At 35.7% G+C, this 24,075-nt stretch overlaps 4 protein-coding genes across 6 annotated transcripts; 2 read left to right on the top strand and 2 right to left on the bottom strand.

Moving 5' to 3' along the window:
• Window positions 1-6,645: 6,645 nt before the first annotated feature.
• On the top strand, window positions 6,646-10,432 carry LOC107785595 (transcription factor bHLH49-like). 2 transcript variants are annotated; one of them, XM_016606937.2, is made up of 9 exons: window positions 6,646-6,945; window positions 7,382-8,218; window positions 8,295-8,504; window positions 8,590-8,655; window positions 8,762-8,830; window positions 9,178-9,249; window positions 9,346-9,534; window positions 9,706-9,793; window positions 9,877-10,432. In XM_016606937.2, the coding sequence occupies exons 2-9, from the start codon at window positions 7,427-7,429 to the stop codon at window positions 9,912-9,914; spliced, it is 1,524 nt and encodes a 507-aa protein (XP_016462423.1). In that variant the 5' UTR covers window positions 6,646-6,945; window positions 7,382-7,426; the 3' UTR covers window positions 9,915-10,432. The 2 variants fall into 2 exon arrangements, with proteins under 2 accessions (XP_016462423.1, XP_016462422.1); XM_016606936.2 differs by having other exon boundaries at window positions 6,648-8,218.
• A 2,086-nt stretch (window positions 10,433-12,518) lies between these two features.
• LOC107785596 (putative pentatricopeptide repeat-containing protein At1g68930) lies at window positions 12,519-18,279 on the top strand. Of its 2 annotated transcripts, XM_075241249.1 has the most exons (3): window positions 12,519-15,317; window positions 16,933-17,527; window positions 17,748-18,279. In XM_075241249.1, exon 1 carries the CDS (start codon window positions 12,653-12,655, stop codon window positions 14,882-14,884), a length of 2,232 nt encoding a protein of 743 aa, XP_075097350.1. In that variant the 5' UTR covers window positions 12,519-12,652; the 3' UTR covers window positions 14,885-15,317; window positions 16,933-17,527; window positions 17,748-18,279. The 2 variants fall into 2 exon arrangements, with proteins under 2 accessions (XP_075097350.1, XP_075097351.1); XM_075241250.1 differs by lacking the exon at window positions 17,748-18,279 and having other exon boundaries at window positions 16,910-17,043.
• Window positions 15,548-18,011, bottom strand: LOC107785598 (uncharacterized). The gene is made up of 5 exons (XM_016606941.2): window positions 17,859-18,011; window positions 16,929-17,551; window positions 16,447-16,555; window positions 16,052-16,372; window positions 15,548-15,967 (listed from the first exon to the last, which is right to left on the bottom strand). Exons 1-5 carry the CDS (start codon window positions 18,009-18,011, stop codon window positions 15,914-15,916), a joined length of 1,260 nt encoding a protein of 419 aa, XP_016462427.1. The 3' UTR covers window positions 15,548-15,913.
• Window positions 18,280-19,482: 1,203 nt separating the features above from the next.
• LOC107785600 (putative U-box domain-containing protein 42) lies at window positions 19,483-23,742 on the bottom strand. Its single transcript, XM_016606942.2, has 4 exons — window positions 23,558-23,742; window positions 21,857-23,023; window positions 21,354-21,663; window positions 19,483-21,207 (listed from the first exon to the last, which is right to left on the bottom strand). Exons 1-4 carry the CDS (start codon window positions 23,594-23,596, stop codon window positions 19,604-19,606), a joined length of 3,120 nt encoding a protein of 1,039 aa, XP_016462428.1. The 5' UTR covers window positions 23,597-23,742; the 3' UTR covers window positions 19,483-19,603.
• Between the last annotated feature and the right edge of the window lie 333 nt (window positions 23,743-24,075).

The following is a 24,075-nucleotide window of genomic DNA, read 5'->3' as shown; positions in this document are numbered from 1 at the left end:
TATACGTTGGTGTCTAGCATGACTGTGAGTCTTTAAATTTTGAAGATCTTGATTTCGTTGTATCTTTCATGCCTTGGTGATGATTTCTAATTGTTGTGGAAAGTTTGTGGAAGAAATTGTAACCTTCGAACATCGAGGAGCTTTGGCTCAAGTTATATTATCAATTGTGAAAGTATATGAGATGATTGAACCCTTTGGAGCATTGGTTCAAGTTATATTATGAATTGTGAAAGTATATGAAATGATTGAACCCTTTGGAGCATTGGCTCAAGTGGTAAAGTGAGTTATGAAATAAAAGTGAAAGAAAGAGAAAGAGTTATTAAATCGTCCCCTTGACGGGATATTGTTGCTTAGTTGATTATCTCCCTTGCCGGGATTTAATTGTTTAACTGTTGTTCCCTTGCCGGGATCTCTATACTATTTTGTTTATTCTCTTGCCCCTTTGCTTGTGATTGTTTTTTGGGTGAGGAAGAGTGTTAAAACACGAAGGGTGATGTCATGCATTGTTTGCTATTGTGAGGAAAGAGTGTAACGCACGAAGGGTGATGCCGTGCCGTACGATGTACCATTCCATACCGATTTTTCATTGATTATATGGTGAGGAAAGAGAGTAAAAGCACGAAGGATGGTGTCGTGCACATCTTTATTATATGATTGATTTGGTAAGGACGAAAGTAAAAGCACAAAGGGTGATGTCGTGCACACTTTTTATTATAAAATTGCTTTGGAGAGGACGAGAGTAAAAGCACGAAGGGTGATGCCGTGCAAATTGTTGATTTATGATTCTTTGTTGATATTCGAGTTATGTGGTTTCTTTCCTTACTTGATGCTTTCTGTTCGTAACTGTTATCTCCCCACAGCATCTCTTCCCCTCCCACATTGACTGGTTATTTTCTGTATTTCTTTTCCGTTGTATATACAATTGAACTGCACAGATTTATTAGGTAGTCTGGTCCTAGCCTCGTCACTACTTCGTCGAGGTTAGGCTAGACACTTACCAGCACATGGGGTCGGTTGTACTGATACTACACTCTGCACTATATGCAGATCCAGGAGCAGCTTTCGGACAGTAGTTGGAGGGCTTCCTTCAGTCCACTCGGAGACCCAAGGTAGACCTGCAGGCGTCCGCAAGCCCTGGCGTCTCCCTCTATCTCTATTTCCTATTTCATTTCCTTTTGTTCAGAAACAATGTATTGTATTTCTTCAGACCTTGTATGTAGTAACTCTTAGACAGTCTGTGACACTGTGACATCAGGTTTTGGGGTATTTGGGGTTTTAAAAGTTGTAATAGACATAGCCTTAAGATATATAATTGTTGACTTCCGCTTATTTATTTAAAGTTTCGCTTTTATCATATTATCGACTTGTGTTTGTTAAAAAGAAGCAAAAAAAAAATGAAAGTGTAGGAAGTAGTTAGGATTTGGCCTGTCTAGCTCCCATTAGTAGGCTCCATCACGACCTTCGAGGATGGGAAATCTGGGACGTAACAGATTATTACTTTGGGAGGCAATGCTATATAGTGAGTTAATTACGTTGACGGTCATGTAAAAAGAAAAAAATTAAAAATTAAACTTAATAAAATCTTAACAATGTTAGTAATCTTTCAACAAAGATTAAAGGGGTTGATTACATCGTCAAAATGAAATTGTTGGGTACATCGTCAAAATGAAATTACATCTAGAAAAGTCAAAAGAATAAACTTCAAAAAAAATATTTGAAATTATTAAACAAGTTTAAGACCTCTTATTACGTGTTTGGCTTTAGGCCTCTAAGACTATTGAGCCGCCTCTCAACATGAGTCAACTTTGATAATAAGATTTTGAAGATCTAAGCGAGGAGATTATATAAATTACACCTTTTATTGAAGATGTTACCAACCCCACTGCAAAAAGCTTAAGAGATTTCAGTCAAAAACAAGATAGAGAATCAAAGTGATAAAGAGAAAGTCATCTGGCAAGTTTGACCATTTGCTGCTAGAGAAGCTGCCTATCTGCTACTCCGATCCCCTTTGGCTCTTGCCAGCTATGGAATCAATCAATTGTCTGTCTTTTTTTTTTTTTTTTTTTTTTTTTTTTAATTTATAAATTTCCTCCAATTTTCAAGTCTCAATTTGACCACCTTGCTTAAGCTAATGTAACTATGGAGAGTGAGATGCAAATGGGGAAGTTAAAGAAGAGAAAAAACAATTAACCTAAATCATTGCACTTCTAACCGCTTAAACTAAATATACTCGATTAATATATAACATATGAAAGATTCATGTATAGTTTATGTATACCAGCTATAAACAATTAATCCGGCAAAGATCTTTAAGGAAAATGCATTAAGACCATATGGTCAAAAACTTGTTTTTAAATACAACATAGTATCCGAGCAAATTTGCAAATACGACTACTCTATTACGTACTTGCTATCTTTTACTGGTTCAAATAACAGATCACCACGTATATCAAAATTTAAACAGATGAAAACAAATCACCAATAATTTATTTTGTCTTGATTGAACTAGGAAGAAAAATGTGTTTTTTACGTGTTTTTCGTTTTTCTTTAACATGGGAGTTTTTCTTTTTCTTTTGACTTTTCTTTTTCACATAACTTTAAACAACTCATACTAAAATCAAGAACTGGCTTAGTTTACGTTAACCGAAACTTGTATTTTAAAAATGAAACTTTAAGATAAAAGCTAACGTAACGAATGTATTGTACTTTCTCTCAAGGAATAAAAGCAAAGTGCACTTCAACTCATTATTTTAAAGCAGCCCAATAGTACTTCTTTTCCTCTTCTTCAATATGCTAAAACTAATTGCATTTATTAGTATATAATAATATACTACTAATTTTTTTCTTCGGCGAAAACTATATATATATATATATATATATATATATATATAATTTTATTTTAGGGGTGGGAAATACGATTATTCAAGTATTGTATAATGTATAGTAGTAGTAGTCATGCTGCCACTACATTATTAGTCAAGAAATTGGCACAATCAGCAATAATAACAGATAGAAAAACTAACCTAGAAGAATTTTCGTTTTATGTTTTTTATCATAATTAATAATGGCTAGTGTAGAGGTCATTATTAATTAGGCCGGATGTGCTGCTGCTTCAAGTTGCCGAGGACATAATCCTCGATAGGAGGGTATGAAGGTCAAGAATTAAGGTAAAATAAAAGTAGGTAGTCGAGCGCTTTTCTTTTTCATACCAGCAGTTAGGGGTGTTCAAACCGAACCGAAAACTGCACCAAACCGAAAAACCAAACCAAACCAATTAAAAAACCCGACTAGGTTTGGTTTGACTTGGTTTGGTATTGAGTAAAAAAATCCGAACCAAACCGACATATAAATATATAAATTTTATTTATATTTTTAAGACTTTATAGTAAAATATTTTTAGAAAATGTAGAAATATTTGGGATCCTCTCATGTATTAACCTTGAAAGCGTAAATTAACGAAAAATTATTGTTAGACGACTAAGAAAATAACTATCATGTGTTACTAAAAAAATTCATCCATTAGAATATTTTAATAGATCATATGTTTGTCAATTTTTTCCATATTTACTAAGCATATATTTACTTATCAAAGCTTTATCTATAATTTTAACAAAGTAAGATTGAAATAATATTCATATAACAAAAAAACCCGAAAACCCGAAAAATCCGACAAAACGGAACCAATCCAAACCGATGTAGTTGGTTTGGTTTTGATAAAAACCGAACCAACCCGGTGCATGTACACCCCTACCAGCAGTATTAGTGTTAGTACTCTTGTATTTTCTTATTCTTATTAAAGTTTTATTACTTTCTGTTTCTTCTTTCGCTTCAATTTTCTTACTATCTTACTGTTGTTAGTGCTTGTTGCTATTGTTTCTTTTTTCATTTTTCTTTGAGCCGAAGGTCTATCGAAAACAATCTTTTCTGTTTTTTTAGGTAAAGGTAATGTTTGCAAACCTTTTCAAACATCACCTATTAAATTACACTGAATTTATTATTGTAATAATGACCGGTGTATCTTTCATTTTGTTGCCCTTTACATTTACGTTAGCCTGAAGCATGGATAAGCTGGGGAGGTTATCAATGTGAAATGATCGTAAAAAATTACTAGTGTAGGTACAACTCTAGAAGAAGCACAAGTGGCCATAAAGTGTGTGTGAAAACAAGCTATACCGTAGGTGTCTTGACCAAATTAAATAAACCTAATTAAGATTATACGTACTATAATTAAGCTCTTCCTCCTAGGTGTAGAGAAAGGGCAGGACAATTATCATAGAGATAAAACTAAATACTGGCAAGAGTTGGCAATGTAACTTGCTGGCTTATTAAGTCTTCAGTTGTTTTCATACAGATTAAGAAATTCATATTTTAACATTAATTAGCAGTTAAATTGATCATATTAACTTTTAATATCTCTTCACATAAATACTCTTAACACATACTCCAATACTATTTACTCCAAGGGCAATGTAGGAAAAAAATAATTAATTCATTCTTGAAATATGAAAAAATCATTTATTTTGGACCACAAAAAAAAGGTCAAAAAATTACTTATTTTGGACCGGAGGGAGTATTCGGTACTTGAAATTCACATATTTGATTACTTTAAATTCGTGTTAAATAGGGTTTTTATGTGGATAAACACTTCTTATTTTTAGAGTTTGAACTCGAGATATTTGATTAAATATAAAGAAATTATAACCATCGCACTCACTATGCGTGGTTCGGTTTAATCTTTAAATTTTCTTCTAATATGGCTTCTAGTGATCTCATTTTCAAATATTTATAAATGGATTTTTGAACTTTAAAATTATCAGAATTATATTTGAAGTGTAAATAGTACTATTTTAGAGTTAAATGTAGGTAACATGTAACATGTACCCTCCTTTAATTTCACATTGTCTGAATTCTGAACTCATCATTCTCTGCTGATCACACTTTGCTCAATTTTTTTAAAAAATAATTTACGATTCCATAACGTACAATTAGGATTCTTTTTCATGTTCTGTTTAGTTGATAACTTATAAGCCAACATTTGACATGTTATTTATTGTATGAATCTTTAAATCTATCATCAGAGATCATCACTAGGAATATTATTACTGGAAAAAAAAATGGTGGTTAGTTTTGGAGCAAGAGAGTGTGTACACATTTAATATTGAATGCAAGTTAATTTTTAAAATGAAAATTAGTAGTAAAAGTATTACTCCCTCATGAAAAAGAATAGTAATTTTTCTTCATTAGTCTGTTTAATAAAAGAATGACAAACATTTACTTGCAAACAATTTAACTAGAACTTTTACTTCAAATTTAATAATAAATTTTTATAGTCACATAAAAAGTATAATATATTTAATTATAATAAATTTTAAAAATCTTATCAACACATGAATGCTGAGACATATTCAAGATCTTAAATTTAAAACTTTTACTTGTTGAAACCTTTATGTCCAACTAACTTAGGCCATGGAAATTGAAATTCGAGTTAGTCTAAATTATAGTAGTACTAAATATCTATAGTTAATATAACTAGTACTAGTATAAAGTAGTGACACTAGTAAATGTCATAGACCTAAAGTGAGGTGCACATCACTAGGCAAGTAAATAAAGCTAGGGTAGGCTATAACGTACTAGTACAAGATAGCTAAAAGAAACAAACAAATAAACAAGTACTTCAAAAAAGATACTAGAAAAAACAAACAAAAGGGAAAGTTATTCCACTGTTTTATTTTATTTTTATTTTTAATATATTTTTATTCGAAATTCAGTTATCATATGATTAATCTGGATTAAATTTCACTTTGAAAGTATAATGCTTCCTTCCAAAAAATAATCTTATTCCCATAACTTAGAATTTGAACCTCTAGTTAAGTATTGATAGATACTTGTTACTCCATTAAATTTTTTGATAATTACTGTTTTCTTTTCTTTACTCCATCTTCGAAGAGAGCTTTGGACGAGTTCGAGTTGTGAAAATAATTATAAATTATTTGTATTAGAATAAATTGTATACATTATACTTTATGGGTGCAGTCCTTCTCCTGGCCGTGCGTGAAGGAAGCCTTGGAACAAGGATAAAATTATCTTTGTATAACCTATAGATCACGAATTCGAATCATGGAATCATGAGGCATAGTAGCCTTCAACTCTTTGGCCTTTAGCCTTGCTTCGGCGGCTTCGCGTATAAGATCGAAAATTCTATTCTCTTTTTTACAATTTAAAATTGAAGAAAAAAAAGGGCGAGATAAACAAATAAAGAGCTAACTTTCACACAATTCACCATAGTATAGCAGGTAGAGGTCCAGAATTCGAGTCTTGCCGCCACTTATTAATAGTGGAGGTAGGAGATCCGGTTAAGGAAAAGACTAGGTTGCAACTATTCAAGCATCTCAAAGTCTATCAATTACATTTGCATTAAAATAGATTATCTATATTATATTTCTTGGACGCAATCCTTCGTGAACCTTGCATGAATACAAAATACTCTAATACACTGGACTGTCCGTTTTACTCCGTCTTTATAAATTACTACTACTAATTATGTTTTCTTTGAATAGTACTTAATTTGGTTAACAGTAGCAGAGGCGGTGGTTAATCATTCAAAGAGCTCTTTTTTTTAATGCAGGCGTGGGTATAAATGCAGGAGGGGACCTAAGTTAATAATCTTTCTTTTTCGGTTTCCTCAAATACCCAAATTTCTACTTCTTTTCCTCTCCTCTTTGGACCCTTTTGACTCTACTTTTTCAATTTATCTCTTTATATATCTTTATTGCCCGTTTATTTTGTTACTAACTGTAAATAACTCTTTCAAGCAAAACAGTAGCCAAAAAGTTAAAAAGATTTGATTTTTATCCCTTCCCTTCAGGTAAAAAAATTAAAAAAGAGCTGTTCAAGTTCAAGAATGGTGTACTAGAGTATCAAAAGTAGTACACAATCTGAACTAAGGTATCTTTTTCCTCTTCACCTACTTTTACTCTGGCTAGGTTTTTTTACTTTAAATGAATTTTATGATGTTCCAAGTTAATGACTTTGTTCAATGTATTGCTTCTGAAACAATTTCTTGAGCACTTTGTTGAACTGGGGTTGTGTTTTCTTGGACATTTGGGGGGGTAGGGGGCTGGTTGCTTGGGATTTTGTGAAATGCTTTGGAACTAGCTGTTTCCTTTTTTTTTTGTATGAACTTTTGATACTTGGGGTTTTTATTTTGCTTCATTTTTAACTTAGTCTTGGTTCAAAAATTAGGATATAAAGAAAAGTCTTGATCTTTGTTGAAGTTAGTCCAATAAGGGACAATAAGAACATTTTTATGTATCCAGCTTGTTGAATTTCAATGGTTTAGGTTGTTTTCTTGATACTGAAAAGTACTGTTGTGTGGTAAAAGAGGAGTTTTTCTTAGGTTTGGGTAAATTTGCTACACTTTCATAATATGGATATAGCTAGCAAGAATGACAGTGAACCCGAAAAGAGGAATAATGAAGAAGTCGTGAATTATCAATCACCAAATATTTCCTCAGAATGGCAATTAAGTGGGAGCAATTTGACTAATGTGTCTATGGGGATGATTCAAAGTAACAATCAAATGGTTGATACATTTTGCCCTACTTCTTGGGATCAGCCTACCAATTCGCCGAGCTTAGGCTTTTGTGATGCTAATGTTCAAATAAATCCTAGCACTTCAAATCCATTGGTAACACTCGGTCCTAATTGGACTCCAAATGCAATGTTGAAAGGGGGAATGTTTTTACCTCCTGCTCCTATGATGCTCCCTCAAAGTTTAGCTCAGTTTCCGGCTGATTCGGATTTTATTGAAAGAGCTGCAAGGTTTTCTTGCTTTAGTGGGGGGAACTTTGGTGACATGATGAACTCTTTTAGCTTGCCCGAGTCAATGAATCCTTACTATAGGGGACCCCCACCAATGCAGGGTCCTCGAGAGCTTTTAGCAAGTAATGGGTTGAAATCACCTTTTGCTCAGAAGCAGCATTTGAGTAATGTGGCCGAAAGTTCCAAGGATGTTTCTTTAACTGTTGACCATAGGGACACTGAAAGAAGCCCCCTCAAAAATGAGAAGAAGAGTGAAAATTTTGATGAAGTAGGTGCAGTCTCTGGTAATGAGTCTGGTGAGGCCGAATGTAGCGGCCGTCAAGAAGAGATGGATGGTGCAGGCGAGGAGTCTTATGGAAAGAACATTGGCTCAAAGAAAAGAAAAAGAGGTGGTAAGGTAGGACATTGTTAGTATATTTTGTTTGATTGTCCACAAGATAGTTCTTGTTGCAAGTTCTTTGTCTTTTTGGCAGGATACTGAACCACAGCAGCCACCGGCTGAATCTGGTAAGGATCAAATTGAAATTCAGAAAGCGGAACAAAACTTGAATTCAGTTGCCGGCAAGTCCGGTGGAAAGAATGGTAAGCAGGGGTCTCAAGCTTCAGATCCAACTAAAGAAGATTACATACATGTTCGGGCTCGAAGAGGCCAGGCAACAAATAGCCATAGTCTTGCAGAAAGAGTAAGACATCATATTAGAAGCTTATAAGTTATGGAATCTCATAGTTTATCTGTTTTGGGATTGACTTAAGTGATTTTGATTACAGATAAGGCGGGAGAAAATTAGCGAACGGATGAAGTTTCTTCAGGATCTTGTACCTGGTTGCAACAAGGTTGGTATTATTGGAATCAACTAGCAATTATGTGTATCATATATTAGAACTTTTAGTAGGCATTTTCTGTTTTAAGTTACTATAGAAATGGGTGGTGACTTTGCAGGTCACGGGCAAAGCTGTTATGCTGGATGAAATTATTAACTATGTACAGTCACTGCAAAGGCAGGTTGAGGTATGCAATTAATAGCTTATTTTTTCTAATCTTACTTTTCACATTAATAACAATGCCTGCTTTCCTTCAGAACCCTCAATTTCAAAATATATGTTGATGATTTGGTTGCTTCGCATAGTGCTGTCTTGATTATCCTGGTGGCTGCATAATATGTAGTCTTAATGAATTCTTAATACATGCGTTCAAGTTACGAATATGTGAACTCTAGCTTTTGGTTGGTCTAAATGTTTTTGTTAATCTGTGTTAAACTCTATGTTTCTCGGATCCTCCAAAAATGCTGCCGTCACCGTGTCGGATCTTATCTTTTAGTCTGTGCTTAAGAATGACTAGACTCCTTTTTATTTCAGTTCCTCTCAATGAAGCTTGCAACAGTCAACCCACAGCTGGATTTTAATATTGATGGGCTCCTAGCCAAAAATGTAAGTGGTTCACTCTTCTGAGAAATGACATGTAGCTGAGCATTGTGGATAAATTCCTCCTATGGCTTGAAATAAACATATACCTTTTTGTTGCAGATCCTCCAGTCTAGAGCAGGTCCTTCATCCTCGCTTGCTTTTCCACCTGATATGACCATGCCGTATCCTCCCTTACATCCACCACAGCCTGGTTATGGAATTCCTAGTGATGCATTTCGTAGAGCTATCACTCCCCATTTAGCCGCTACTAGTGGTGGGCCTAGTGAATACAAGCATCCTTCATCTGAGGTAACATTTGTGATTCCTGTATGTGTGCTTTAGGTTGTAGTGATCATATTCTTGAGGAATATAACATGCAAGTTGTAATGCTGGCTTATGCATGATTCTTTGGACTATTATAGCATAAGCAATCTTGATCGGTGGTCTGACTAACCATTTGCATTAATTTGTATAATCCAGGGACCGAGTGTATGGGATAATGAGCTACATAATATTGTTCAAATGGGATTGAATTCAAGTATAGCTCTATCTAGTGAAGATTTAAGTGGTAATTTAATGCTCCTGCATGATTTTTCTTCTCTGAATTAGCATCAGCTTCTCTAATAATCTCAAACATCTTTGTTTGTGTAGGTTCTTTGCCAGCAGGCCGGATGAAAGCAGAACCTTGAACTCGTTATAGATACCAAATGCTTAAAATTACCGATTGTTGGGGGATTGATGTGCGGTGACTATGTTTTTGTGTTGGGGAAGAAAAATATCCGAGAAGCTATTGCATCGAGAGCTCTTCCTATTTCACATTGCGCGACACCCCCATCAAGTAGTTATCAGTGAAATCCTGTACAGTAAGTCCAAGATGAGTTTTTATTAATGGTGCATTCACCTCCTCTTTATATAAGTGACACAATCGGCTGCCACGAGAGTGAATTTATTCCACGAGATTGACGTTCTTCCATCAACAACAACAAATGAAGAATCAAGAATTGATGTTTTGCTTCTTGAATCTTTTGTTTTGGGGCTAGAGGGGGAGGGATGGTTGGTTAAATTCTTGTTCATTCCATGTGAAACAACCTGAAATTGTATGGCCTGGGAAAAGCAAATGAAGTTAGACACTTCTTTTCTTCCAAAGCATTCTTTACATAAAAAACTGTTTAGTTACTTCATATTAATGAACAGTCTATCGGAAACAGTCTCTCTGCTATTCTAGGGTAGAGTTAAGTTTTGCATACACACTACCCTCCCCAGACCCTATTTGTGGGAATTCACTGGATTTTTTTTTTTTTTTTTGTTGTTGTTGCATATAATGAACACTGGACCAGTGGTCCTTTTTTATCTGCTATAAATACTGAAAACATGGTAGGAAAGGTTTCTGAAACTTTCTTACATGCATTATCATTTCAATAAGGGAAATTTGGGACCATGGAATTCATAAACAATTGAAATAAAATGCTGTGTTGATAAGATTCTGGGTGTCAGATGTTTGATCATCTTACAAATTCCAGAATTTAAATGAAAAAAAAAAAATCTTGGTAGGACAAGAGGAAGAGACAAGTTTCGATATGTTTGATCGTATCTCCAAATATATCAAATGGAAATAGTTCACTTTCTGGAGAGAACCAAAGGGATGTTAATATATTCGTATGCAGAGCTAGGATTTTCATTAACGAGGGTCAAAATATAACAAAATAAACTCACCAAGAAATTAAGGGGCGTCAATATTATATATAGTATGTATACATATTTTTTTAAAAATTAACCTAGTTACACAGTGTAAGTTTTCGACGAAAGGATGTCGCTTGACACCCCTTGAGTGCATGTGGCTCCACTACTGAATATATCAATGCATCTAAGAGTGTAGCCTAGTGGTTAATAAAGTAATGAAAATCATGAGAGAATAAGGCTTAATTTTCAGCATAGATAAAATATATATATATATATATATATATATATATATATATAAGGTGATTTTTTACTTACACCTTGGAAGACAGAATTACATTTAGAGGTAGCAGGTATTCGTGAAATAATCCGAAACCATTGTTATTAATATGTGGCACAAACATATATCGCAGATAACCATATGGATAACAGAATCAGCAATGAGATACACAACATAATGTTAAAGTTGGTATCATTGCTGTGTCCCCAGATTCATCAATTTTTTATGACTCTCAATGTGAAAAAAATACTTTTCAAGTCTCTATCTACTTGCCAAATGGCGGTACCATCAAGTTATTTTATTGTTCAGCTTGGTGTAGCATCTTCTTGTTAGTTTCATGATGTTGAGAGGGCACAAGTACACAACCAAAGAAATCGGTTCGAGCTTTTGTTTGGTTTGCTATGTGCATTGAGTCCGATTAAATTTAACTTCGCGTCAAAAGTCTTACATTAAGGGGTCGTTTGGTAGGGTGCATAAAATAATGTTGAATAGGGTGTATTAGTAATGCTGGTATTAGTTATGCTTGCATTAGTTATGCTTGCATTAGTTATGCTGGTATTAGTTATACTGACATATTTCTTATCCGTTGTTTGGTTTGATGTATTAAAGCATTGCACAATTTCTAAAAGAATTGATTGTTTACAAAAATGCCCTCAAAACTAGTCCATACTCTAACTTTTTAAAAGAAACATATGTTGAGAAATATTTTTATATGAAAAAGTTTTAAAAAAATTATTTTATTTGTCTACCTATATTGTAAAATAAAATTAAATATTTATTTATAAAAAAGGAAATATGTTAAGTATTTATTTATTTACTAGGAATATAATTTTGTTTCTCACTATTTGGATTATTTTGAACTTGCATTAATATACTAACTAGCATATTTTAATCAAGCATAATTTTGAAGGACAATTTTGTCTTTAACTAAGCTAATGCATGCATTAAAACCCATTGTATTGCTAATACCATTGTTTTCTATGCATTAATTATGCATAGGATAATACCAAATAGGATGTATAACTAATGCATAGGTTCAAAATGTCTACCAGACAATATATTATTAATACACAAAGTTAATGCATGCATTAGCTTATCCAATGCATCCTACCAAACGACCCCTAAGGGTGTGTTTGGTATGAAGGAAAATGTTTTCCTAGATGATTAGTTCCGGCTGACCGGTCAATTTTTGAATCTTATCACACTTTAAGTTATTTTAACCGTAAACATTATATAATTTTACTGGTATAGTGAGTAAAGCTCAGCTACTTTATTGAAATAAAAAATATTTTTTATAACTTCTATGCTAATATAGTTTGTAAAGAAAAAAGGAAAAAGATTTTGTGATTTCTTATCCATCGGCCATTGCTCTCCTTTTGTTGTTAGGATAGCACGTGATCGATCCACGTGAGTTCGAATCCGTCGAGTATAAAAGTGGCCAACTACCCGCCAATTTCCCTTTTGAACACTATGTCTCACATTTCCAACCACTACTGCTCTCTGCTCAAACTTTGGTGTGAAACGCAAAACCAAAACCAAATCAAGAAGCTCCATTGCTTCATTCTCAAAACCATAGCAAACCCTGAAACCTTTTTGCTAAACAATCTCATAAACACGTATAGTAAACTCAACAACAAAGAGTATGCACACAAAGTGTTTGAACAAATTCCCCAACCAAACCAGTTCTCATGGAACACCGTTCTTTCTGTTTATTCCAAGTCCGGAAACCTGGTACGAATGGGGGAGGTGTTTAGTCTGATGCCAAAACGAGATGGGGTGTCTTGGAATTTGATTATTTCGGGGTATGCGTCTCAGGGTTTGTGTATCGATGCGTTAAAGGCGTATAAGTTGATGTTAGAGGATGGAAGAATGAGTTTGAATAGAATAACATTTTCGACAGTGATTATATTGTCATCGGACAATGGTTGGATTCGGATGGGTAGGCAAATTCATGGGCAGATAGTGAAATGTGGATTCGAGGAGTATGTTTTCGTGGGTAGTCCTTTGGTCGATATGTATGCTAAAGCAGGGTTTATTTATGAGGCTGAAAAGGTTTTCCATGAGTTGCCGGAGAGGAATGTGGTAATGTATAATACGATGATTATGGGTTTTTTGAGGTGTGGGATGGTGAGAGAGTCGAGAAGTTTGTTTCAGGATATGCCTGAAAGGGATTCGATTTCTTGGACAACGATGATTTCGGGTTTAACACAGAATGGTCTTGATAGGGAAGCACTTGTCTTGTTTAGGAAAATGAGGTTAGAGAGGTTGGGTATCGACCAGTTCACGTTTGGGAGCATTTTGACTGCTTGTGGAGGCGTTCAGGCTGTTGAAGAAGGAAAACAGATCCATGCTTATATAGTCAGAACCTCTCACAGTGATAATGTGTTTGTAGGTAGTGCCCTTGTTGACATGTATTCAAAGTGCAGAAACATCAAGTATGCCGAGACCACTTTTAGTAGAATGTTGAACAAAAATATTGTCTCTTGGACTGCAATGGTCGTCGGATATGGACAGAATGGTTATAGCGAAGAAGCTGTTAAGGCTTTCTGTGATATGCAAAGAAATGGGGTTGAGCCAGATGATTTTACTTTAGGAAGTGTGATAAGCTCATGTGCAAATCTGGCGAGCTTGGAAGAAGGAGCCCAGTTTCATGGTCGAGCATTAGTATCAGGCTTGATATCTTTCATTACTGTTTCTAATGCACTTGTGACCCTGTATGGTAAGTGTGGCAGCATAGAAGAATCTCACCAGCTTTTTGATGAGATGTATGTTAAGGACGAGGTCTCTTGGACAGCATTAGTGTCAGGATATGCTCAGTTTGGAAAAGCGGCTGAAACAATTGATTTATTTGAGAAAATGCTGGTACATGGTCTTCAACCAGATGGAGTAACTTTTGTTGGGGTTCTTTCAGCTTGCAGTAGGGCAGGACTTGTGAACGAAGGGAAAGTCTATTTTGAATCGATGGTGAAAGAACATGGAATTACGCCAATTCTTGATCATTATACTTGCATGATTGATCTATTCAGCCGAGCTGGGCGTTTAGTTGAAGCAAAAGATTTTATAGAGAAGATGCCTTGCACGCCAGATGCAATTGGTTGGGCTACACTTTTGAGCTCGTGTAGAACCCGTGGTAACATGGAAATTGGCAAATGGGCAGCAGAGTCCCTTTTAGAACTTGAGCCAGAAAATCCTGCCAGCTATGTCTTACTCACAAGCATGTATGCTGTGCAAGGAAATTGGGCTGAAGTGGCTCGTTTAAGGAGGGCCATGAGAGATAGAGGTGTGAGGAAGGAGCCAGGATGTAGTTGGATCAAATATAAAAACAGAGTGCACATTTTCTCTGCTGATGACAAGTCAAGTCCATTTTCAAATCAAATATATGCAGAACTGGAGAAATTGAATTCTAAAATGATAGACGAGGGTTATGTACCGGATGTAACTCATGTCATGCATAATGTTGAAGAGTCCGATAAAATTAAATTGCTTAACCACCACAGCGAGAGGCTTGCTATTGCCTTTGGTTTGATCTTTATCCCCCCTGGGCTCCCCATAAGAGTGGTAAAAAACCTAAGGGTATGTGGTGATTGCCATAGTGCAACTAAAATCATTTCTAAGATCACCCAGAGAGAAATTCTTGTAAGAGATGCAGTTAGATTTCATCTATTTAAGGATGGAAAATGTTCTTGTGGAGATTTCTGGTGATAATTTGCCCACAATTTCAGATCAGTAACGAGGTCCAGTTATCCTCTTTTCAGTCTCTTACTCTCTCGCGCGATTAATTTTCAAGCCATAGCGAACAAGTAAAGAAGGAATGACAGAATGAAGTCGCTAAAGGCAGGAATCCATCCTTCCATTTGATCAAAGGGAACTGTTACATGCATCGTGCCGGTCCCCGTGTTAGCACGTTATATGAGATGAGATGCGAATAATCTCACTGTTTTGGAGTATACATCTGCTTCCCATGAGAGGACTTGGCTATGTCTGCTGGTGGTATATATTGGCTCAAATTACAGAAGACTGGGGAGCCATTCTGAGAAGCACTACAATTCAGCGCTCATCAATTTCCATATTGAGTAGCTTGCAAGTGTGAAACATGGAGTATCTGATTTACGAGGCTGCCGATCTTCTTAACAACGTAAGTTAACCATAACATAGCTGATTATTGACTAATTACAGCCCTTCCCTTTAGACATTGGCATTGCTATCTAATTCTGTTAGTTTTGGGAGAAAAATATAGCTCTGTTGGTAACTTTTGATTCATAAACACATCAATGTGCCTAAGTTTTAAATTGCAGTTATTGACTTTTGGATAGGAGAAGCAGATGATTTTTATGTATCTCGTAAAAAGAAATCAGTCTTCTGCTCTTCGGATGGAAAACCACTGAGTTTTGAGAATTTTCTTTCTTTGCCTTTCATATTGTTATATGAGACAATTTACAATCTTTGTCCTAAGTGTTCATAAGTTACCAATACCTAATGTACTAGTTGAGTACAATCTACATATCGACACTTCTGCCTTATGTGATTCAAAAGAAATAGATATATTGCTAGTCTGACTAGACTCTAACACCAATTAATTCCAGTACCATCAAGGAATTTAATGAAGATAATTATTCATACAACAAAGCAGCTGTGGTAATGAAACATAAATTTAAAGTTTGGAAGAGATATAGCTTCTTTCAGTTTGAGACCCAAAAGCAAGGGTTTAGTCCATAGAAGCAATAACCATATCTAATCCCATTGTTGTATTGATGGGAGCAACTCTGACTGACTTTCCTGTGGATTCTAGAATATTGAAGAAAAATCTCATTAGACTAAAATTTAGGGGTATGCTACAATGAGCGTATTAGAGAAGCCAGAAAACATTACCTGCAAGCGATAACAGATTTCAAAAACTTCAGCAAGGGGTGCCCAGTCTCCAAAATTCCTCTCAATAAATTGGTAAGCAACTCCACTCTTTCCTCTGCCAACGATGAAAAGCCCTCCCTTTATCTCACCTTCACCCCTGAAGTTTTGCTCCACCCCCATGGCTTTTGCTCGCTTATAATTTGCAATAGCTCGAGGATTAAATAGAAAGCCTGATATGAACCTGTCTTTTAGCAGATTTCCTCCTCCCAGAGCTTTATAAAATTCCATGCTTTTGTCAAAAAGGACTACACCACCCCAGTATCGAGGCCAGAAATCCTTTAACTGGATAACAAAACCCAGCATAATGAACCAGGTCCTTTCAAGGAAATGTCAGCTAAAAGTAGGGGAAAAGTTACCTCTGATTCTATTTGCTCATGAAGAACAGCAAATAATTGAACCCCCAACGCGTCAAATATTGGTTTCTTTGCATAGAGTTGGTGGGCTTCAGCTCTGCACATAATGCACCTGTTTCCATCGTGTTTTTGGGATTAGATTCAGTAATTCATGCTCATAGAAAAAGATTTAATTTCATCTTCTTATAAAATATAAATACCACTTGTTCTTTAAGGGGAAAAAACATTCCTAGGTTATATCCTTCATCAATGTGTCCAACGTCTAGTGGGATCACATGCATTATTGGATCTTCTACCGTGATTGAAGTTTTATGCCGATGTTGGCTTGAGTTTCCTTGTGAAATTCTTGCAAGAGGTTTCTTTATGTCTGTTTAACCTATTATGTGTAATCTCCTATAAGAGGCAGCATCCGAGTCATAGCATATCCATTGAACTACAATTTACAAATTATAGGTGTTAATTGCAGAAACTATTTGATGTTTTACCCAGGACGACGAATGCATAGAATCACCACTGGTTTATCACGCCAGAGCTCTGAAGCCTTCATTGGCGGAGTCTTTGTTTTTACCAAACGCTCCATTCCAATCTTGTACTCTGGCGTTAGTTTCTGAACTGAGATATTCTCAATGGTAGAATAAGGAGCAACATTCTCAACTAGTGGGGTGGCCTGCACACAGCCGCATGCTCTAGGCTCATCTGGCATTGAAGCTACAATTCCCTTAAAAACATGTCCATCTTTAATTTTGAAATCAGCCAATGATTGTTCAAGGGATACATCATTAGCTGTATTGGTTCTCCTAAGGGATCTCGTCATACTCTGCTTCCTGGAATTGACAGCAGAAATCTCTCTCCTGTAAAGACTCTCATTCCTCGAGGCACTTCTTCTCCTCACTTGGAGATCATTGGCTTCTGGCAAAGAATCTCCCCCACGTGCTGTAGTTCTGTCTGTAAAACGGGCAACATGGCCCCTTCTCACTCCATACTTTGCAGTAAGATCTACTGCGCTCAAGTTAAGAAGCTCAGAAAGGGAATTCCCGAACTCCTCAAGCTTATCTGCATATTGCATCAGTGCATGATCATGCAGGTATGACCTTATTTCCAGTGCATCCTTGAGCAGGAAAGAAATAAATCATCAGAACAATATCTTATTTTGTTTCTTACCTTTTTTGAGATGTGCAGAAAACCAGCTTGACAAATTCCTTTCCATAGTTTATTTAGGATTTTTGATTAAGCACAAAGAAGTTTTATTGATCTCTTATTTCTTTTGTTGGAACTTTATTTTTGTGATACTTTATTTTGTCTAGGGAAACAGAAGAATCACTTAGTTGTTTGCAAAGATTTGCAAAAGAATATGAAGAACCCCAGATGTTTATATACAAGATAACAAGAAGGGTGAGTTTATCAGTAAAGAGAACCTTTTGCCGTTGAGTCATGTTCAACTCGTTCATATCGTCTGCATTCATAATCTTCAATGTTGGTACATCATCCCACCCTTCCTCCAACAGCTTTGGAAGAAGTCCTTGCAGCGATCCATTTCCAATAAAGTCCTCAATCGCGAAAGAAGCCATCTCCTTTCTCAAGCAGAGAAACAGAGAGACTTGGAAGAAAGACCTGTTTATATATATGCAATCAATGAATGGACACACTTAGTTTATATGTCCAAGTTTGAAATACATTCACTTCGACAATGTCTATGGCTGTGATTAACTCCTGTCCCAATGTAACGTGCAGTCTTATAGTGATTGATGAATAAGAACTTTCAATTGCTAATGATAAACAAAGTTATCTTTTTGTTGAAGGATTCTACAAAGATAGCTACTTTCGTAGCAGAAGTCATAGCCATTTATATATTAACACGAAACATTATTTAACATACTGTATACTGTTGGTGGAATATTTTCCAAAAATTAAGATTTTGGGTTTTCGTCATGACCTTAGAAGGATGAAATATAGGCTGAAAAATGGGAATATTGACAAATGGAAAAAGATAACTTTGCTCTGAAATCTTCTTTAGTTTAATCAGAAAGGGGCAATTGAATATTTAAAGCTTTTAAATAAAAAGATTTAAATCTTTGTTGGCGATTATGTCACAACTGCCGGCCAAACATTTTTGCCAAAGCTGAACCAGTTGTTCTCTTTAATTTTTTTTCTGTTTGGTCAGACAAGTTCACAACCGACTGTTCATCATTTAGGGTGTTCAAGAAAAATCGAAAAGAAATTCAAGTCAAAAAACCACATCGTTGCAAAAAAAAATCGACATGTTTTTTTTAGAAACTTATATCCGTGTAAGATTTTTTGGTTTGTATATTGGACGTTCATTAAATTTTACCAGATCATCAATTAATAATTATCAAGATATTTATCTAATAGCTGACATGATTGTGTAATTATTTTTTACACCGTCGGTGAATAGATATGAAAGCATTCCATTAGTACCAACCCAAAGAAATACGACCTCTCTGAGATATACGGAAAGGTGCGAAGTTGGACTAATTTGGAAACATTGGGCAATTTACTATTTCGTATGTCTATTTCGTATGTCTTTTAAGTTGACATTGTAGGTTTGGTTTCTTTTTCCATAAAGTATGGAACCAAAAACACTCTTAATTGTCATACGATATTGACCAAAGTTCGTTCTTTGTCAAATAACAGCTGCTTTTACCGAAATTATTTACGTAAAAATAGTATACCGACAGACTATTGTGAAATCAGAAATGTGAATACCAGTTACACAGAAATAATGGGGCAATACTTTTAAGTAATTGCTACACAGAAATATAAAGAAAACCACTTGACACAAACATGGTATAAGTATAACAGTTCACCATTTCTATAATTATACTTCCCGTGTCTCAATTTGTGTGGCACCGTTCGGATTTCGAGAGTCAAATAAGTTTTTCTTTTGACCAATTCTTTCACATGCTTTTTAAATATTCTTTAATTGTTGTGACTTATAGTGCTTTTTACGTAGTTTCCAGATATCTAAATTTTATTTCAAAACATAAAGATTTCACTTCTGAAACAGACAAAATTAAAATGTTTGACTCTCGAAATCCGAATTGTGCCAAATTAATCGGGACAAAGGGAGTAACAACAAATTCTGAACTAAAAGTAAAATGAACAAAAAGTGATGTGAAACGATTTTTTTTACAAAATGGTACTACAGATTTTGTGTGGTAAAACTGGTAGTGTTGGCAAAATATGGCATTTTGTTCAAATGCATCAAGATTTTCTCAGCCATTTGTCTAGTACAAACATCTCCATGTTGAAATGCACTGACAACAGTAGCAGGAAACAACCTGTCCTGTGATATATCTGAAGCAGATTTGTCCCCGCCTTTTGAAAGAAACTTCTCAATCAACCAAAATGATTTGTGCCACAAAGCGTCTTCTCTATGCTCCTTCACCACATTCAGCACATGCTGAATGGTTTGCATCTCAATCAGTAAGTTAACACTCTTGTCCATATCAACTTTATCATCTAGTAACGTCGATATAGCTGATAATGCTGCTTCAACTACTTCAACATTCTCATGGTGCAAGCAAGATAGTAGCCTTTCAATTGCTTTAGCATCAACTAAGCAGAAACTGTCTTCAACAGAACAAACTCCGCGGTGAACTAAGCATAAAGGTACTTTCTCGGACTTTGAATTGAGCGACAAACATCTTCTTAGCAGAAAAGATTTTATGTACTTGTTGTGCTTGATTGGTGGCGGTTTTGATAAATTGACTGATTGCTTTGACAAGTTCCCGAGACCAATTGCTGATAACTTCTGGACCTCATCGCTTGATGTTTTCATGAGTAACTCTGTGAATATGTACGTGAAGTTGAACGTCCTTACTACGTGCAAAATTTGATGATCGTACAGTGTTGTTGTCAATCTGACAAGAATTCCTACTAGACCATCAAAATATGCACTTGTGTACCTGCTTGTTCTTGTCCCGCTTACATGGATTTTGTTGATTTGTTCTATGATTGTGGGAATTGTGTTTTTATTGACCAATGCTAGGTTGAGAGTCATGTTTTGGTGGGGAAGCTTTGCTAATAGAGCGGCAGAGACTGCTTGCTTTTCTGTGACTTGAGGACTTCCAACTGGAGCATGAATTAGGCTCTCGGGTTGTCCTTTAGTTTTGCATAATCTGTCTGAAATTGTGTGCCCCATGAAAGGAGAGAGAGCGATAAGAAGCTTCAGCGCTACAATGCTAAGTTCTTCATTGGGGTTATTTATGAGCTCGATTAAATTGTAGCTCGCATCTGTCTCTTTGATCACAGAGATAATGGTAGTTGATGCTTTGGGATACTTCATAAGGCAGATTAGGATTCTTACAAGGTGAAAATTCATTTCTTCAGGACTCGAGCTTTTGATCTTCTGAATGAAGTTGAATATCATGTAATCCGAAGCCAATGTGTGGCCACGTCCATTAACTTGAAGGTTCTCTAGCTCTAATCCAGACTCAAGCACATTTGCAAGTATACCAGCTGCTTCTTTCTTCGAGTTGATTTGCTCATCGTGAATTGCTTGAGTGAAAATCTCTTCAACCATGATTTGGACAAGGCCAGCTTCTACAAGTGTGTTAGCATTTGAATGGTGAGAAGAAATTTGTTGTAGAGCTCTAAATGCTGCATTCCTGCTCAAGGAATTTCCACTCTCTACCATTTTGATCAAAGAAGGAGAAGCTTTCTCAGCAACATATGTTATGCTGTCAAGTCCAAGCACTATTTCCCCGAGGTATCGTGCCATCTCCATTTTCATCTCTTCACTGCCTACATCAAGTTTTTTTGTAGTAAAAGTTACAGTTAGTTCCTTGAGTTTCGAATTGACACAAGAAAACTTAATTTGGTCTCAACCTTTTGATACCTGTATGTAGTTCATGTTGTCTCTATCAAAACAGAAAAGGGTACATGTTTACCTTCAATAAGATGATTTAAAAGTGGCTCTAAATATCCATTTTCAGCCATGTGTTTGATGTTGCAAGGATATTTCTCCAAGCTTTTTAAGACTTCGCCAGCTTTATCTGTGACAAATGCATCATCAGAATGTCTGTATTTGGCTGTGATCAGCATGAGGATGGCTCCAGGAACTGCCCCAATATTATCACACAGAAACTGGGATTTCGAAAGCTCAAGCAACAGGCGTAGTGATGCATGCCTAATAGGTCTGTGATTACTCGACAGCATCCTTGTGACTGTAGAAATATCGATAATTTGGGCAATTAATTCCTGCATTTGTGAAGCATCTCAACTCAGTACATGTCTACAGGATACTCTAATTTTGTACTTCTTGTTGTATATATACATGGACAGCAGTGTTAAAAACAAATGTTGAGTAAAAAAATAAAATGTGAAATGTTAGTAGTAGTTGTGTGCCTGCTTTATCTTAAACTTTTCAAGGATAGAAGAAAATGACCTTTACCTCATCATCATCTTCAGCCAAATATCGCAATAATTCAAGCGTTGCACATCTTATACTTCTGCTTCTGTTGTCCAGTAAATTTCCAAGCAGTGGTATTATACCAATGCTACGAACTTGTACCTTATTGTATGGCTTTCTGAGGCAGATGATTTGCAAATCTTCGATTGATTTGAGTATTACATCCTGTGTACTACTGGCTGAAGACAAAGCTGCTCTTGCACCTTTGATTCTTGCTGTTTCATTTCTTTCTTTCCATTCGTCTATCGTTGCTTTCAACGCCACATTAGTGCTCAGATTTCTACTCTTTAGCTTCTGTCCTGACTTTGGACAGAACATTTCTTTTTGGTTATCAAACTTGTCGATCCATTCTGAAATGGCTTCCCTCTCATATGTTACTCCACTTTCTATTGTGACTGGATCCTCCATAATCTTGTTTGTCAATGGACAAAAGAATGTTTCATATAAAGGTTCCACGTACTCAGGTTCAGAACGAGCGCCCCAGTGCCCATGATTCTGAAGATGTAAGCTTCTGCTGATACTGCTTCTGGAATTGTCACTTATATAAATATTGGTTGAATCAGCTAACCGAATGTTTTCCATGGAAACATCAATATCGATCGAGTAAAGATCTGTTTCTGTGTCTGTTTCTGCTGTTTCATTTGTAAAAAATTCCCTTGAAGCCAACATGTGAACTTCAAGCTCTTTTTGGTCTGAAACCAGAATTTTTCTGGCTACAAATGCTGAACCTTTCATATCTTTCGAGAGAGACTTAGCTGCGATTTCTGCACATTCTTGTTCCCCATAAAAAGAGGATGGTATGAGACTTAATCCTTCCGCGATATGTCTGTTCACAACTTGAAGTTGTTCTATGACAATACTTGGTTCAATTAACTGATTCTTCTGCCTATAGTTTTGGCATTTTTTTATAAGCTCATTAGCTAGATGCACACTTTCTAACATAGACTGTAATTTTTCAATCACATTTGATGGTGCATTTGCTCCTATTTGCAGCTCCATTATGACTGCAGAAGCGCGGTATAAGTAGCTTCCTATCTCAATGAAATTCTCCTTTTCTACATCTATTGAAACCACTGATTTTGTAAACTCTGAAATATTTACCAATAAAGATTCGGCAAGTATGCCAACTCTGTCCCTTTCTCCGTTGATCTGAGGAAGAAAATGTGGCATTGTTTCAGCTTCATCAAGCTAAAATCCGAGCTTAGAGAATTTAACCACAGCCTTTTATAAGTTATAACTAAAGAATTTATTGAAAGGGAGCTTTGACGTGTCTGTACTGGCAAAGTTGCTACCATGTGATCAGGAGGTCACAGGTTCTAGCCGCGGAAACAGCCTCTTGCAGAAATGTAGGGTAAGACTGCATATAATAGACCTTTGTGGTCTGGCCCTTCCCTGTACCCCGCACAGCGGGAGCTTAGTGCTTAGTGCACCAGGCTGCTCTTTTTCTTTAAAGATTTTCTTGGAGTCATTTGAAGAAAAATTCTCACAAGAATACTTCTAAGCTTGATAAAAGTTGGATGAGAACTAAAACAATTTGTTATCAGTGTAATGGATTCCACCATTATCATATATACTTATTTAGAACCTCTTACTACTATGTATTCAATCAAACATAAGCAAAAACAACTAAAGGAATTTTGTTTGAATGTGGAAAATTTGAAGGAAAAAAAAAAGATAAATTACCTGAATGAAATCAGAATCTGTACTGCCAGAAATGGCCATCAAGAAGAAAATTTCAGTGTTTTGCAATTTCTGAAAAACTATAATAGTATGCTGCTACTCCAAATCAAGAAGAAGACATTTTAAGGGATGACTTTGAATCAGTCACTTCTAAATCTCCTTGGTACATTTATTCATTTCACTGAGTGTAAATTTGTCTTTCCTGTGGACAATTACTGTATACTAAAATCTTCTGATGTCAATTCGAGGTTTCTTCGCTTATGTAGTTAGTCTGATGAAGCAATCAATAGTCAAAGACTTGGACTTAGTCAGCTGTGCTAAGACAAGATATTATTAACTTTTCCATTGGTTTTAGTTTATTTTACTTTTGATATTTGACTTTAGTATTTGAGCAAGTAGGATCATCAACTTGATCTCAGCACCTGAATATTAACAATTTGTAGCTGTGATGCCCATGACGGAGGACGGGCTATTGGAGGCGGGTCAAGCAGGACTGACAGGATTTTAGGCTGGCAAGCTTT

This window comes from Nicotiana tabacum, chromosome 20 (genome assembly GCF_000715075.1).
Source record: "Nicotiana tabacum cultivar K326 chromosome 20, ASM71507v2, whole genome shotgun sequence".
In the NCBI taxonomy this organism is placed as follows: domain Eukaryota; kingdom Viridiplantae; phylum Streptophyta; class Magnoliopsida; order Solanales; family Solanaceae; genus Nicotiana; species Nicotiana tabacum.
This window is presented reverse-complemented; position numbering and strand designations above follow the sequence as displayed.